This window comes from Ciconia boyciana, chromosome 3 (assembly GCF_034638445.1).
Source record: "Ciconia boyciana chromosome 3, ASM3463844v1, whole genome shotgun sequence".
Classification (NCBI taxonomy): domain Eukaryota; kingdom Metazoa; phylum Chordata; class Aves; order Ciconiiformes; family Ciconiidae; genus Ciconia; species Ciconia boyciana.
This window is the reverse complement of record NC_132936.1, coordinates 128126610-128144365: the sequence shown is the minus strand read 5'-3', so window position 1 is coordinate 128144365 and position 17756 is coordinate 128126610. Positions and strand designations below refer to the sequence as shown.

The 17756-nt window shown below is 36.5% G+C and overlaps 1 protein-coding gene across 5 annotated transcripts in view; it reads right to left on the bottom strand.

The window, feature by feature from the left end:
- Nucleotides 1-17756, bottom strand: part of RALGAPA2 (Ral GTPase activating protein catalytic subunit alpha 2) — a 137309-nt gene that overhangs the window by 100067 nt on the left and 19486 nt on the right. For 3 of the 5 annotated variants that reach the window (XM_072857642.1, XM_072857641.1, XM_072857643.1), the window contains 10 exons: nt 12915-12958; nt 11822-11996; nt 11153-11268; nt 8754-8892; nt 7240-7439; nt 5367-5597; nt 3039-3212; nt 2014-2151; nt 1274-1422; nt 766-877 (listed from right to left, as the gene is read on the bottom strand). In XM_072857642.1, coding sequence (XP_072713743.1) covers nt 766-877; nt 1274-1422; nt 2014-2151; nt 3039-3212; nt 5367-5597; nt 7240-7439; nt 8754-8892; nt 11153-11268; nt 11822-11882 — 1320 coding nt within the window. In that variant the 5' untranslated portion in view covers nt 11883-11996; nt 12915-12958. Of the gene's footprint in view, nt 1-765; nt 878-1273; nt 1423-2013; nt 2152-3038; nt 3213-5366; nt 5598-7239; nt 7440-8753; nt 8893-11152; nt 11269-11821; nt 11997-12914; nt 12959-16073; nt 16132-17756 lie in introns of all 5 variants that reach the window. The other 2 variants (XM_072857639.1, XM_072857638.1) reach the window with 1 other exon arrangement.

Genomic DNA, 17756 nt, shown 5'->3' with positions numbered 1-17756 from the left:
TCAAGATGAATTCAGCACACCAACACCAACCCGTATGTTGATGAAGTCAATACCGACCTGCGTATTAGCATTGAGTATTCATGATGCACAGATATTATGCATAGGTATTTTTCAACAAAAAAACATTCCCAGAAATCCGTGGGTAAACAACCGTGAAAGTTACTGACTAAGGAAATCTAAAAATTCCAAAACGTATGTTTCAGGTGGTCTATATGTTCTCTGGTAAACTGCAATAATACTCTGTGTATAATAATAATAATATTAGAATGAAGAACTGTCTCCTATACCTACAGAATGATTGTAGTGATTGAACTACACTGGTGACACTCAGACCTAGATACTGTAGCTGAGCATGCAAAGTACAATACAATGTATAAATGTCTTCATCTCATTCAATGTGACTCAGTTTTGACTTGCCAGCTGAACTTCTAGGAAAACAGTTACATCAAGCTTACGCTTTAGAGATACTCATTGAAGATATCCCACAAAGAGACTGTGTGCCTGCCTGTTCTACCACAGTTTGTAAGAGAGCCCTGAAGAACAGATCAAATCAACTGCTTGTTGCACCTGGAAGCTGTTTCCCTCTGTTAGGAACAGTTTACAAAATCATTACTTCTATTACTGCAAAAGAGAATTTTTTCATGTTTTACAAGTAGGTTTCATAGTACAGTGCAATAGTACTTAACTAAAACTATGACTAATCATCATGAAAAACCAACATAAAAAACCCAAACAAACAAACAAAAAAACCCTCCAAACACTCACTCGGAAAAGTAATCCTGACATGCTTTGAGCGAATGTATCCTTTATTTGGTTTTCTTTCGGCTTCTGCATCACAGCTTCTGTTATTCTAAGGAGTATCTGTAGCATCTGTTCCCTGGTTCCAAAACAAAATTGTACTTTTTGTTCACATGTTCTATTAATTGTACTTGTTAATTTTCATGTACCAAAAAACCCTCTTAATTCTCCAGTAAGCCTCACTTATTGATGATGTGATCACACTTCAGACTTCACAGATCATTTGCAAAATAACATTAGTTGGTTGTGGACTGTAAAAACTGATTTTTGAGAAGGTGAAGTCAGGAATGTACAATGATGTAGACTCAGCAGAACGTGCAATCTCACAAACCAATTCAGAGGCAAGTCACAAGGGTGACTTATTACATAAGGTCTACCCCTGAGAAAGCCAGTCTTTTCCCTACCCAATAATTCTCCCATAAAGTTTAAACATTGATGATTTTCTCTTAAATGATGCAGAATATATTAAGCTTACCATGTCTTTTTATTCATTGATAGTTCCATTATCATGCGCCTGAAGATACTCAGGACTGCTTTGCAAGCATCAACTTGCTCCTTCAAAAGCGCAGGGACTTCAATGCACGGTTCCAGTAAGAAAACATTCGCAGAGTTTGTCAAGAACACCTTCAAGACAAGGATTTACAGTCAGTTTACATACTGTCAGGAATAAAGAGAGTCAAGACTTACAATACAATACTTGTCCCCCTCCAGTCAAACCTTTCACTTTCCTTAGAGCAAGTTTTATGTTGTACCTGTCACTTGATTTTTCTACATCATTCTGGCAAAAAGTCAGGTGGCGTTACAGACCCAACAAAGGCATGCATTACACAGTATGGGTTTTGTAGGTCTCCTATTCAGTCAGGCAAGAGTACCATTCCTCCAGCTACTCATTTCCTATATGCTTGAGCAACCACCAATATTTCCAATAAATGGGGTTCAACGAAAGCAAATGTACAGTTCTGATTAATTCCTAGTACCCACAGTAGGAAAAAACCCCGAACCTTCTGTCTTAATATAGCTATCTGGCTCTAAGGCATGGTCACATGGTTTAACATAAATTTTTAAAAAGTTATAAATGAAGTCCAAGTCGTATCTTACAAAACCCATCAACTGCTGGTAGTTGTTTTCCTTAATCTCAGAGACTATATTATAATTTGTAGCGTAAATTACGCGATTACGTAAATTACAGCCTTGCAACCTTTCTATACACCACACCTGTAATGCAGCTTGAGCACCAGCTTTAACATTTTTGTCCTCATCTTCTAATATACATCCTCTGTTAACAGCACTGGTAAAGGAGTACGTTCTTCCCCAGCTGGATGAGCGCTTATGTCCTGAATGGTCAGAGGAAAGCTTTCGAAAACATCATTCAGTTAGTGACAAAGCAGAAAGGAATATGTCCATATTTATTCAAAATAATTTAAAACGTCAAAAGCAAAAAAGGGAGAACTGTCATGTCCTACATTCATTTCATGTCCATTATTTCTTAATCTCTGAACAAACAGACAGTATATGGACTTTAAAGGTTCATAAAAGTTTTAAGAGCTATGTTATTTAAAATATTTTGTAGTCACCAATTGCAGTAATATTGGAATTTAAGCCTGGCAAAACTATAAATCCCCTGCAAAAATAATCTGTCAAAACCTTGTAATTATCACTATGTTCTTACAACTCGAACCTCTTTCTCAGTACAACAAAACTTCCCTTTAAATAGCTTCACAGTGCCAATAGCGTCAAAGTCAACTTTTACTGATGGTTCAAGATAGGATATTAAAAAGATGATGCACAGAATTTGTATCTACACTTTAATTTCCTAGATTAAGGTGTCTGAATCCAAATATTTCATCCAGTCTATACAAATCAGTAGATATTTTCAAATTCTTAAGTAACTACCACCAAAAGGAAATACTCCTACATGCACTAGGCCAACAGACAGTGTCAATTTTAACACTGCAGAACATATTAGTATTTCTTCCATTAAGTTCTTGCTATCATATTTGTAGAGACGGGGAATAATCAACAAATTACATTTGTCAAGATAGCTGCAATCTTTCCCTGCACTCATTAAGGGCTACTGAACACTCAATATTTATTTAAATCTCTGGACCTTAAATAAAAGCATTTTTTAATCTTCATTTTCCACAAATTTTTTAAATTGTTACTCATTTACAAAGTGAGATTAAAACTTAAATCATATGTTGTAGACAAACAGAATAAAGTAAGTAACACTGATACCATACATGTTTACCATCCGTTTGCACTGATGAGTCCTCTAAGCTGACAACAGCATCCTGACTGTCTTCCTTTTTGTCTGGCTCCTCCATGAACACAGGTTTCTCTTGCAATATCCACTTTCGGTATACCTTAACCACTTTTCGTGTTGCAGATATATCAGAAGGTGGCAATAAAAAAGCCTAAATTGAAAAGTTAACTGATTTTACTATATATAGGACATAGACGTGCATGCATATATAAACACACCCACACCCCACCACCCATAAATAATACACCTCAAAAAAGAAAGGATACATAATTTTTACTTTTATGTCTGTACTAGAAGGAGTTTGATTAATCAACAAGCTATGCATATAGCTACATTATTCACAACTCCATAACTATTAATTCCAAATTACTTCCATGTTGTATTTGTTCAGACAAAGACAAAGAGGTTGGTTTTGCTCCTTGCAAGCTGTCTAACTGAACGTGGCTTCATCTCACAAGCCATTGCTAGCCATAGAGGTCTGGCAGGCTAAACTTAGGTCCTATGCTACACTTTTGGGAGAAGAGGACTTCAAATTACATCAGCACTATATGATGTGAAATGCCGTTTCAGCAAGCGTAGGTAGAGACAAGACGGTAAATTGTGATGAGGATAACAGCAGCTGTCATTCGACCCTTTCTCACTGCAGTTTTGGAAGTCACCACAATGAATTTATTTTCAACATGCTACTCAATATCTGTATTGGGGAATCATTCTGTACAGATGTCCTCTCTGAAAGCTTTCAAAGGCTAGACTGGCTGCTTCCCCACATTTCTGGAGGTCTTGGGAGAATATAAACCAAAAATACAGTGACAGAAGACCTTTGCACGGCAGCGAACAGGCACAGAAATCTGTGTCTGAAAATGTCATCTGGTACAAAAAAAGCATATTTTGCCAACAAAAAAAATTTTTATATCAATATGCATCAATATGCGTATTACAAAACCACTGAAAGAGATGAAAGTACATTTTTCATACTAAAAAAATAGGTCCTTTCAATTAGGAAGAGATTACCCACTCTCCATGATTAACAGGGTCAAAAACTATAGCATTTCCTATACCTAGTTTAGCTACAAACACATTATAAAGGTTATCTTGCTCAGGTTGAGGGAAATCTGCATCACATAGTACACTTCCTTGTCTCTAGTCAGCATGAAGTGCAACATCCAACGGCTGATTTAAACAGAAATTGAAGGGTTAGCAAAAGCAAGCTTAAATATGCCATACAGCAAGCATGTGAAATTTCTGAAAAAATCTTCATAGCCACTGTCAACTTATTAAGGATGCAGAAACTGAAAAAGCCAGAAGCCAACTGCTAGAGTATTAGAGAAACAGCAGCTCATCGGCAGGATGAGCAGGCACTACACGGAATGCTTTTGGAAAGGCTAAGAAGTAGGGTAGAAAGAAAAAAGAAAAAAGAAAGAGTAGAGGAATTCACAGTGACTAGTGAGATTCCTGTAAGGGAGAGATAAACACAAAAAGGATCCAAATATCATCATCTGTTTCAATTACTGAACACCGATCATACTGAATAAAGATAAAAGTACTGCATCACGTTAGCCTTTGTTCCCTGGAAGCTGGTCTAACCTTGTACACTCTGAGCAAACACCAGGAGAGGGCAGCATGCCACAGCAGTTCTTAATATACACAAAAGTACTCCTTCCTGTCAAAACGCCAGCCATCCCACTGAAAAGCACAAATAGTAAGGTACAAATAGTTCCTAAACTGTGCCACACAAGATACTTCATAGTAAAGCATGTGTGCTCACTCAGCTGCTGGAGAGCATCTTCTGGAACTGCTGCTTCAACCAATTTCTACCTTGGTACCAGACAAAAAAAAAAAAAATTGGGACTCTCCAGTAGGTCCACACATATTTTTATCCCAAACAACGGAAAAGTTGTCAAATTAATGAAAAATACTAGTAGAAGCAATCAATGTTCAAACAGACATTAAATACTGACATTGATCACAGGAACAAGAATCTTAATAATTCAAATAATAAATTTGCAAGCTAATAGCTCTTTACACACCTTTAAATTACATCATAATACCAAGGACAAATAAAGTGGCCCATTCAAATAAGACATGTTGCTGTCTGGCATCAGCAACAAGCTTCAGTTCCTATAAAAATTTCATTAATTTTATCGTTAAAACTACACCTAGAAGAACTCTAAATTAAAAGGGTGCTGGTGTGATTAGCATCAAGTTTCACCAGTTACCTGGCCAACAGCCTTCACAGTGTTCTCTCATAACCATGACACTTCCTTTAAAGAAAAATATACAACAGCAACTAAACATACACACTTACTTGTCGAAACACCTCATTAACAAAGTTAACATATCCTCGAGTGGATAAGAGGATTCTCTGCACCATCTCATAGACGGTCCGGTGCTGCTCTTCGATGCTGCAGAGGCTGGAATTGCTGAGCCTTCTGTCAGACAAGGTGCTGCTGTTAGAATGGCTTCTCTCCTGCTCGCTTGCGTAAGGCATGCTGGTTTCCAGCTCTGTGTTTTTATCTTGGTTTACAACACCAACAGTCTACACAGAAGAAAATGCACACCTAATTAAATAACTGAAATAGTGTACACCAAAAATCTGGAATATTTATGCAGAACTCAAGATACTAGTGCTCTTTTTCACACAACACACTGGGATCCCAGCAGTCAGGAAGGGTAGTTTTCAGTGTATTAGTTGATCCAAGAAGGAATTTGGTCTTATACTCTACATAATGTACACTTCATATGGGCCCCCCCAGCCCAGAACAGCTGACTGACTTGTCCACTCCATAAGATAAAAAAAAGAGGGAAGGGTACAGTGCTGGCAGTGGAGGAGCGCACAGACACAGTGGAGAGGAATCCCCAAGTCCCTTCGTTTTTGGGAAAAGATGGATCATGCCACTACACATGGCTCCTACTCTTGCACGTTATTATTCCTGACAACTCTTAGTCTGGTTTTGTTCTGGCATGGCATGTTTTTTGCAACTTCTTGAACCGTGTCCAGCTAAAATTATCCAGTCAGGAGAATACAGAGGACTAAAAAACCACGTTTGAGTTGCCAGTAAAAGAACCCAACTTACACTAACTCAAAGTATCACCCAAATGCAATTCTGCTTTATGTTTACATTAATAAAGCTGCCCTCTGTTCGACCAAGTGAGCGTAGCAGAGCAGCAATAACATCTCTACTGCTTTTCACAATGAACTTTTTTTGGTAAGATTCGGCCACAGCAGTGAGGCACAGGCTACAGTAAGTGAACTTCAAAGCCACTAAGAAGTCAATATGTGCCAAAAGCTGGCACACAGCTTCAGCTAAGTGATAACTTTTGACCAGTTTCCATTTTGAGGGCAGCAATACCTTTATGCAACCAAAACATTTATTTGGTGTCAGCCATCTATAAAATTCAGTGAAGAGAAAAAAAATCCTTTTTCCAGGCTGTCTGTTGGAATGGCACAGCGGTTTATGCAAAAGGTGGGATTTCCAATGAGAACGAAAAGATCAATTAAAAAAAGCACTTTCAGAAGGTAAGCTACACTTAGCTGGTTTAGGGCTTCAACTTCTACAGTAAAGAACTCCAAAAACAATTGACATGAAAATATACAGTTCTACCCTAATAGTTAATGTCTGCTTTTCCACTAAATCCAAATTTGACACTGACCTACAATTCAAGAGAAGAATATAAGCTGACATTGATCCTAAATTTTTAACAGGAAGCTGGAGAGTCTCTTAAAAGAAAAAGCATCTATTTCTATAAAATTCGTTGTGAAGTCCCTAAACCTAGAGAAGTCTCAACCAGCAACTGGAAAGTGAAAAATTCTTCTAATACCTCGTTGTAAACAGCTGCTATAATCAAGAGGAAAACAAAGCAGCCTTTGATGTTGCTGGGAAATGGTCCACAGCACAAATAAGTTTCACAGTTTACAGATTAAATTCCAAAAGTCTAAACATAATACTGATGAAGCTGGCAAGGCAAACAATTATGAGAAAAAAAACTTCTAGTAAATTACTAAGGGGTTTCCCTTGGAGATTCCCTCCTCCATCAAAGAAAAAAAAAATCAAATAATCAAGTACATCATTTATTCACTTCAGGGTAGCATTTCTTTCTTGCTTCAGTTGTTAGTGCATTGTGAGCATTTGCAAGGTTAGCATGTACATAAGAAAAAGGAGGTAAACTTTAAAGCACACCTGAATAATTTTAGGGAGCATTTCTCCTCCATTTTTTGTATTCTGAACAGCAGTTAAATACTTCTTTTCAAGAAAGAAGGTAACAAGCCACTTAATAAAAACAACTCGAGCTGCCATATATGGGATTTTTGTGCTATAGACATTTTCATTGTTTCGTGTTGCAGTAATGTACACTGGTCTTGGTCTTATATCAGGAATATCTGGTGAGATAAAAAGAGAAGATATAAAGAAAATCTAATCTTAAAAAACTGTAATTGCTTCCAGACTCAGGTTAAATGTATTGAACATGTCACCAACAACATTTTCTCCATATGAAATAACAGATGCAGTGACTGACTGCTTTTATTATATTAATGCTTATATTCTATCATAATTTTATTACTCCTAAAGAAAAGCAAGAACATAAAAGCACCGATCTTTCCTGAAGGTTATAATTTGTACCACGCAAAACAAAGGGAAGCAAAAGAGAAGGGCTGCAAAAAGAAGGGCAAAATCTGAAACAAAGAACTGCTCCTACTACAATGGAAGTTAATTTTCTAAGTTTCACAGAGTTTTATTAATAAAGTACAGTGAGAAAGAGAAGATGGCTCTGGCACACTCGATAGTGCAAAGATTAAGATGAAAAAGGATACTTAGTGCATCAGAAAAAGAAGTTAACTCAGGTGCAAAGAGCACAGCACAAGCTGAAATAGAAGAAAGAAAACACATGGGAAGAAGTGGAAGACTGCCGAAGGGAGACAGGTTGGGTCACAATTCAGTCAGATGCTTACATTTAGGGAAAAATCACTTGCACACAGCTGAAAAACATGAAAGGCCTGGGCTCTAGCTGTGAACAACACAGCTGAAGCGGCACTGAGGTGATTTTAGACACTAAATATTAAACTGCAAAGGACAGGAGTTAAAAGTCAGAGGAGGGAGGGGAAGGATGATGAAGAAGAGGCTGCAGTACATCAGGTGAGTATTAACACCACTGTTCCTATGGACTTCAATAGATAATTCAGTAGAAAATTAGGAAAAACATGAGCATTTCTGAAATAACGTGCTTTTAATCCTACAACTGTAGATGCACATCTCCATTTCCTTTCATTTGGTCCTTCATGCTCATTTTCTCTTCAAGGAAACAAGAAGTAAAACAAGAGTAACTAAGTTAGCTACTCCCTCACACCTGGGCAGCTTGCTGATTCTTTAAAAAACCCATCAGAGAGCACATTCTGTCTTCATTACGTATCACAGTTACAGAATCCTCGCTCACTCGATATAAATGCTATGCCAGTGGAAATGTCCTTAGAAAAGGAGACTCAGGCCAGCCCTTATGCAGCGATGAGCAGCAGCAGCTTCCTGGACTATCTCAGAAAATCAAAAGTTGTGCTAGGAAAAAATCAAAACATGAGACAAGGAAGGAAAAATCCTAATTCAACAGAACTGTAGTGATATGCCAGCAGGTAACAGAGATGCTACTGAGAACAGTCACCATTATTTCTTTTTTGACTTAAAAGACAAAATTCACTACTTACCAAGAACAGGTTTGTAGAGGTTGGTTAGCTTTGTAAAAGATGGAAACAGGTGAGGAAGGTAGTATTTTCTAAACAAGGTAAAGAGAAACTTAAAACCAGTGTCTTGGTTCTCCTTATTCTTCCACTCTAAGCTTGCAGCCTTTGTCATGGAGTTAAGGAGAAACAAAAAGCTTTAAGTTAATGTGTTACACTGACAATCATTCCACATCAAATACAAAAGATAAACAATGATACTTTAACAAGAGATATAAAAAATTAGCACTGTCCCAAAAAAATTTACAAACTGCAGTAAGAATATAAGATATTACCATGAGGGCTTTTGCATATCAAAGAAAGCAAGCTCATAGAAGCCAGCATATTTGTGCAGTTCTAATGCAGTGAAGCACAGAAAATGTCATATTAAAGTTTTTGACAAATTTACTCCTTGCCTGTAAATTTAGACAAAGTTACTCTGGGCTACACTTTTATCACAAACATGTTTTGTCATCAGAAACATACTCAATGCCCATGTTTAATACAGTTGCACACACATATGCAATACTCCTGTGCAAAACTTGACTCAAGGCATAAGTAATTTCCAGTGGCAAGGAAGAGGCTGACATCTAAGTTTGGTTTTAAAGGTACTCTTCCGTTCTTGCATAGATCAACACCAGAGTCATAGACGTACTTTCAAGTTGCCCTTTACCAACAGTTTTGAACTACAATTCCTTGGAAGACTGTGCCAAATTTTGACAAAGAGTTGCTCTTTTCATATTAAAACACCTTCAATTTGGAGTAAGTTGCACATAACCTATATGGGTTTTATTTTTATAAGAAAATCCAATACAATTTCAAATAAGAAAGGTAAAAATAGACATCTCTACAATGAAGCACTTTTTCCACTGATGACTTTAACGTACCGGGGTTTTAGTCTCTAACATCACTTCTCTTTGTGAAACTCAAGTGAGCACTAAAAGTGTTTATCTTTTGACACAGACTTTAAATTCAGACCCACCTCATTTTTTCTTTTTTTAAGCAACATCAAAAGACTACAGGATTCTTAATTTTTTTGCAGTAAAAGCTCTCAGAAAAGCCTGTCCAACTGTATATAGCAGATGACAAGTTCACTGAATCTATATCCAAGATGGTATTTTATGAAGTTAAAGAAAAAACGAGTTGTTTACGTCAGTCATGCAAGAGTCATTTATTTATTTTATTTTAGACACATTTTCTTACTTTAATCTGTACTAGATCTTTTTCCAAATCTCTAAAAATTGTGGAACTGGCAATGTTCTACTTTTGCAAAATACATATGTAGAGCTTGGAAACAAGACTACTGAGTTTTTGTATCATTTTACTTGTTGTGTAAATAAACTGACTCACACTAAATTCTACCCAGTCCCAGACATATGTTTTCTTGAAGATGCAGATTTGCTCTATGTTCTGGCTCTCAGCGATCATTCTGCACTTGCATCAGATTATTTTAACCTAATCTCTTGTCTGTAGCAAGAAGGTTACTGCCTAACTGTGCTCCCCTCTACCAAGCGACACAAATAAATGAATGCTGATGAACCACAATGCAATTAGTGGTTCAGATTTTTAGTTCCCAAAAACGTAATAAAGAGTATAAAAAGAAAAGTGAAAATAGTTTTTTAACTGAAGTATTGTGACACTCTGATATGTAAAACAAAGAGTGCTGTGTAGGAAGTTGATAATTTCATACAGCCACTTTTCAAAATAAAGCATTTATTCAAGACGACAAAGCCCCTTCCAAATATCATTTTGGTCTTGCATTTGATATTAAAAAAATGTATCTCAAAGTATTTCATTATCTTTTATCTTCTTTTTTTAATATTGAGTTCTTTAATGTTAATTGTCTATACAGTTTCCACTTTATTTAAAATGTTGCTTAACTTGTACTTTTTAAATATATACATTATCTTAATTGCTTTCCTGTACAGATTAATCTGATCTAATTAAAATTTGATTTACATGTTACTTGCATCCTTTTAAAAAAATCTCAGAAGCCATCTCTCCTTTTTTATCTCTTTCTCCAGTGCTCCTTTACATGTCTTCTCAGCTATGTATGTGTCCAAAGAGAACAAATTGCATCTTCACCCCATATCAATTTTCTAAATGCAACCACAAGCACATAAAAAAGTCAGTTATCCTGCAAGTTTGGGTAGCATTCATTAATTCTTATCACAAGTGTGAAAAACTTCTTATTTTCACCAAAAACGGCACAAGGAAATATCTTTGGGATGATTTTCCTTTTAAAACCAAGAATAAGAAAGTGTAGATGACAGCTTCTTCCTGGGGAGGGGCAAAACCAGCTCTGTATGGATACAGTGTAGACTTAATTTTCTACCACAAGTACATTCCTCCAAATATGAATAGTTAAAAACATACATCCTCCGCACCTGAATCACCATATATTTTAACAGTAGCTGAAGAAAATAGCAGGTTTGGTCTTCAGCAATTTTCTCTCCAGAGACAGCTGGCAAAAGTGGGGTTATTTCTTCTGGAAAAATCTTAGCTAAAATAAAAAGAAAATGTTTTAAACATAGAAAACCTGAAAATAGTTAAATAAAAGATATTTTCTATAAAAAGATTAATTTGAAAATAATCATTAATGTGCTACTAAGTTGTACAAAGTCAAAGCCCAGTAACTGCTTGGGCTTCCCGCATTTCCCCAAGTCCTACCACATACAATCGAGGATGGCACCAACCTCTGATTTACTGGAGTTTGGAAGGGTTAACACAAGCAATCGCTGCAGATGAACCAGTAAGCTGTGAATCCACACACCTACTTATTTTGCAGTAACATGTTCATATAGTTGCATCTCAATTAAAAAAACAAAACAAAACCCAACAAAACACAACCCTTCTGAACTCAGAGTGACAAGATCAGAAGACTATACAGCTGCAGCAAACACAACAGCTTGACAAATTCCTTACATCTCTGAATTATAAAGACAAATAGTATCATCGACGTGACATCTTCCCACAAGAAACTCTACAGCTCCACAATGACCGCAGTGGAAGGGGAGGCAGTACACCCCTCATGGAAATTCTGTTCATTTACTCACCGTCTGGCGAATTAGGAGGACTAATGAGGTTATCTAGTGTACAGGGACCTCGTGAGGACATAATGGGTGGAAAGCCAGGCACAAGGCATGCAAATATTAATATCTGCTCTTCCGCACAGTTAGTCTGAAGCGCTTGAAGCCAGAGAAGAAACAGTCGGATTCCTTCACATCTTATCTACAAGGGGATGATTTTGTATAAAAAGATATTAAAACAAATGTGTAAGTACAGTTACACAGTTAAATAGTTAAGACAATGCAGGACAAGTACTTTCATCCCAGCTATGTGCTAGTGAGTCTTTCCATCATACCAAGACTAATCACATTATTAATTTAATGATGAGCAGAGGAGGGTGGGAGCAAGCTGTACCCAAGGTGGTGGCACTCCAAGGAGACAGCATTAGCACTCCAACTTCAATCAGAGGCCAAAAAGTTCTAGTTCCACTCCCACAGTTCCTGGGGCCAAACGCATCTTGGCTAGCCTCAAGACTCAATTTTAAAAGGGGCTCTGGAAGCACCTCGGCAAGTGTAACGCACAACCAAGGAGCTGCCAATACTTCATGGCCCACTAAGTCTGAAATCTTGGCCCCACAGAGGTCAAAGCAAGCTACTGTCCTCAACATCAGTGGGATCAGAAGATCCTCGTGAAAACTAAGATGCAACAAAACACCCACGGTAGAGTATTCAGTAAGTTTACTAAGTTTATTTACTTTTTTTAATTAACAAGGTACAATTTTAATTTTAGCTATATATTTAGAAAAAGAAAAATTGAGTTAAAACTCTTTGGCAAACAAGAAACCAATATGTTTAATACATTATACTTAATGCTAGAGAGACATGAAAAAATAAAATATTAAGCAAAATACATTGATACCTTCTCCAGGTAACTTCACAAAGGTCGTTAGAACAGCAAAATGACTGAAGAAGATAAATATTTAAAATAATCTAGGATTACAATAATAAAATTTACGATTAAAAGGTGAACAAGTAAAATTACAAAGCCTAACAAACTGAAAAACACTGATATTGGAAGATTGTAAAGTAATATGCTTCATAAAGTGAAAAGCAATATGAATACATCATCAAAGCGAAATACCTTGAGAGAATTTCCAGTGTGCAAAAGTTTCTTCAGAATCGACCCTGGATTAGAAAAATTAAATAGGCACGTATCAGATACTAAGATGGTCACTTTCTACCAAATGTTTTTTAAAAAATACTACAGAAAAGGCTAGTTTAATGCCATTTACTATGCAGCTACTGCGCTGGTGTTTAAGAAAAAGAAAACTATGGGATGAAAGAACCCAAAGTGAATCTAATTACAATCATCATCATCAGTGTTATAAGATTAAATATAATGTATCTTTACAGTGAGGTACTTTGGTTTTAGTCAGATGACAATTTCTCAAGTTATTTTCATTAAAAATAAGATATCCAGGGGAAATTTTGACTTACTAGACTTGGAGAAATCAAGAAGTCCAACTTGCAGGATTAATGCATTCAAATACACTAATATTGACAATAATGATAAGAAAAAGATGCTAGCAATCTATACTACATTCATGTCTATAAACCACAACTATTAAAATCGAAAAATATTTTGATTCTGATTTTAGAAATACCAGGCTAACTGCCCTCAACTTCAAATGTCTGTCCTAAAAATCAGAGAGAGATTGTACATCAAATGCTTCAGTTAAAAAATGTTTTTAATCCAATTCTGAGAAAAATAATGACGTAGCACTCAGCTGTTCTATCTCCTGAATGATATTATTATATTTGTGAATTATGTACATTCCTGAAGTGTGATCCTTCCCTCAAGATCTCACCATTTCACAGTATTAAATGGAAATTATTAACATATAGAGCAAATAAATATTAATGCATGTGAACATTAAGCAAAAAGCAAATCACAAGGTACAGCTGTAAATAACTGCACTGTCAAATTTTGTGGCTTATTTATTGGACACAGCTGAAAAATTATCCAAATATGACTATTCAAGAGAAGCGTAAATATAAAGAATATATTAGCTATAAAACAACTGACTAAAACCAATTTGTTCTGGACTAATTCAGATGAAATGGTAGTAAGTGGTCAAGCAGATGCCTCCTTTTATTTTTGTCAGTGCTAACTGGAAATGTGACAACGGCCCTTTCCTCGACCTTTAACTTCCACTCATTTTTCTTCTGCAACAGCAAATTCATTGTTCTGATGAAAAACATGGCAGCTGATGACATCGTGCCAGAAACCAAACCAAACAACAACAAAAAAGTACTACTTAGAAGAAATATACCCCCCCACACAAAGCAGAATAAAATTTACTTTAAGAAACAGCAAAACAAAACATTGAGACAGCTTTGGTAGCATTCAGAAGCAGAATTTTCAAAGTAGCGATGAGTCAAAGATGTTTAATTCAGAGGAAATTATCAAATTAAACTACTTCATTGCATTTCCAGGTGCTTTGACTATCAAAATAAATGTGTTTCACTTTTCCATATTTCTGCGCCCATTTGACTCTAGCTTTATTCAAGCTGGTCAAATGAGGAGAGGAATAAATTTTGCTTTCTGGCTCCTATACATGATTGCAAGGTCAAAACATTCACTATACAAGTGCCACAGGGAACACTTAGATCATTAAAAAGTTAACTATCTTCAAACTAAAGACAATAAAACTTGTTTTTTTCCCCATAGCATTGTTTGAATCTAATTTTAGAACTAGTTGAAAGTCCTATATGAACTATATGAAAACTTCTAAAAAAACAAGATAGTTGTTCAGAAAAATTAATCTTGCTGCTCTTATTTAGATTTCCAAAGTTCATGAGTGACTAAACCAAGCCTGTTAGATAATCTATTATCTTTATGCTTAAGAGAAAACAACTATAGCGGAAGATCATTAAGTGCTTTAAGCCAAGCACTCCAAGTGTGTGCCTTAACTACACTGGCAACTTTAGTTTGTTCTTTTTTATGCATGTGTTGCAATACAATCTTCAGTTTCGTGCTTATGAAGCCTTTTTCTGCAGAACACCTGCCCCACAAAGCATGCAGAATGGACAGGAGACTAAGGGAAAAAAAAAAAGCAGAGCTTTACTAACTCCAAGACTTCTCTCTGCCAGACTCCTCCTATTCCTTCCCTTGCTCTGGAAGCCAGAATATGTACAGTAAAATACTGTAGCAACGTGGGCAAAGAATGGATAGTCTCTCGGTTTGACCGAGTAAATGCCATCCATAGGTATCTCCTGTCTGTCATGGCCAGTGTTGTATTCTAACGTGATGCTTGGCAAATCCTCCATTATATGAGAATCAGTGAAAGACAGCTGGGGCCGAACTTGCAGAAATACCGTGTATTCATAATTCCACTTATAAAGGCCAGTAAAATTGTGGACCACTCATTAAAAGAAAAATTGATCAAAGAGCTACTAAAAAGTTTATATTTTTGTCCTTAATCTCTTTCCTTCACTATCCGAGCTCTAAATCAGAAATTCCTCATTTAATTCCCACAAATAGCGTGACAACTGAGTGTTTCACAATTAATGAACTAAACTGCACAGAGAATACAGGAATATCAGAGAAGAAATTAAGCTCCCGTTCACTGCAGCAGTCCAATGGTTTGCATTTAGTTTAGCACAGCCTGTGCTCAACTACCAAACAGCCACCTGTTCACAGCATAAGTTTTACAGAATACATTTCCAGGAGGTGGCAAGGGTCAAGTTCAACACAGTATCTATCGTTAGGCAAAGAGCAGTATGTACGAATTTGTATGGGCATCTCGTATATGATCATCTGCAAAAGACCATCATAATGCAAATTTGCAAGAGAATCACATACAGATTCCACAACCCTCCTCAACCTTAATTTTTGGTGTTAGTCTGTGAATACAAAGGGAGACCTAATTAGAAAAAGGTGTGTTGGTTTATAACCCCCATCATCTTGATAGCTTCTAGCACATGAAACAGAAGAAAGGGAAGAGGACCCAGGAAAATCCAAGAATATAAAAATTTAAAGATCATTCGTGCAAAATAAAAATGAAGCAGGCAACCAAAACCACACAAAACAAGGAACACACAGAACTGTTATAGCAGGTAAAAAGATTTTCCATATGCTTCCAGAATTTTCAGCTGCAAGTCTCGTATGTAAGTACTATTTGCGTATGGGCAATACTAGGGGATTCTGTGGTTAGCAGGACTTGCAGAACCAGGGAAGTGACTACAGAAAACATTGATTTTATTTGTACTAGAATGTTTTTAAACCATTCCTTCTTACCTATACTGCGAAAATGCCATCGATAAAAAATCCTCTCAGGTAGTAGCTGCAATATTTTCTGCAGGAAACAAAACTAAATAGTCAAATTTTCCGTAATAAACTGGCTCATTCAGAGGACACAGAGAAACTAATACACAAGACATAAATGAAATGGTAATGTATACATAGGGAACACAATAGAAAGCGAATACCTATCATAGTCAGGACTCCTGCCCATTACTCTACTCTTTTGTTATGGAGAAAGATACTTGGAATGGTCCTGAATAAATAGCATGACACTGTCATGAACCGCTTTCCCTCTCCCACTGTCTTGCAAAACCCTAGTATTCCAGAATATAAACTGATTTCTAATGAAGAAGTTAGAGATTTCTAAGCAGCTCACTTTGGGTTACATTTTTCTGAAGTCTCTGGTAATGACTACTGTTGGATTGATACAGTCCAGCTTTCGAGCTTCTGTGGCTTGCTTAGGTCTGTCTTTTCATCAACTAATGGGGTCTGATCTCCCAGCTAAGGCAGAGATGAACAGCGGTGCAGTTATTTTTACTGTGAGATGATTTACCTGTGTTTTCAGTTGGTGAGTGAAACTGAGCCAAATTACACAAAGCTAGACTAATTTAATTCACAGCACATGCAGTTAATAAAGCACTTATGTGGAATAATATGTAGTGGTCTGCCTCTGTACTTTTGGACTGATCCTAACAAGGCAGAAAAAACAAAGAAAGAGGCTGTGGTCAAACCCATTCCCCCTTACTTTTGTTACGCTACAGGGCACCAACAAAGCAAAGCAATTTAAGCATATGCTTAAGTGCTTTTTCCTGAATGGAGTCTTATGATCTTAGTCACAAAGAACAGTTGAGGCTACCAAATGTTGCTCTTTGTCAGTTTAGTGGATGGCAATGCTATTAAATAATCTGGATAAATCGAAACTATTTGGGGGTCTTACTTGGGTAAATATGGCTTTTAAAAGGACTTCAAGTTAACAGGCTCCAAGACACCTTTTTTTTCCTTTTCCTTTCTTTTTTAAACTATTAGCAGTATAGACCAGGGCTCGGCAAGTAGGTGTGTTGGTAGCACAGGACAGCTAACATTGCTGCTCAGCCTCTCAAAAAAAGTGAGAGAACAAACATGGTTTCACATAGATTGCACAGAAAAACGTGTCTGGGTCTTACAAGTTTTCAGCCATTGAAATATGAAATTAAGAAGATATATTTAAATGGGCAACTATTTTCAACTACTTTTGGAACTAAAATTAAATTAAACAATGTTATAAATGACTAACAGTCAGAGTTCCTTGTAATCAAACAAAATCACTGGAACAAACTTCAGCACAACAAAGCTCTATTAAGTTTTCAGAAATACTACATGCAGGATGCAAAACGAATGACGAGTCATTTAAGCAACGGTGACCCATTTGTTGGTCTTTTGCACATAAAAGCTCACAAGAGGAAATAAAGCGTCACAGCCAAGAAAGCAAGAATTGGCATTTTAGGCAATCCTTCAGAGACAGCCAACACATGAATCATTATTACTGTTAAAAACGATATGCTCGAGAGATGGAATACGACAGACTTTATTTTTTACAACAAATTTGATAAGAAATTATATACAGCACTCAAAATAGAGTCTTTTTGAAAATGGAACATTCTTTTCTCCATGGCAGAAGATGGAAGTCACAACAAGTTC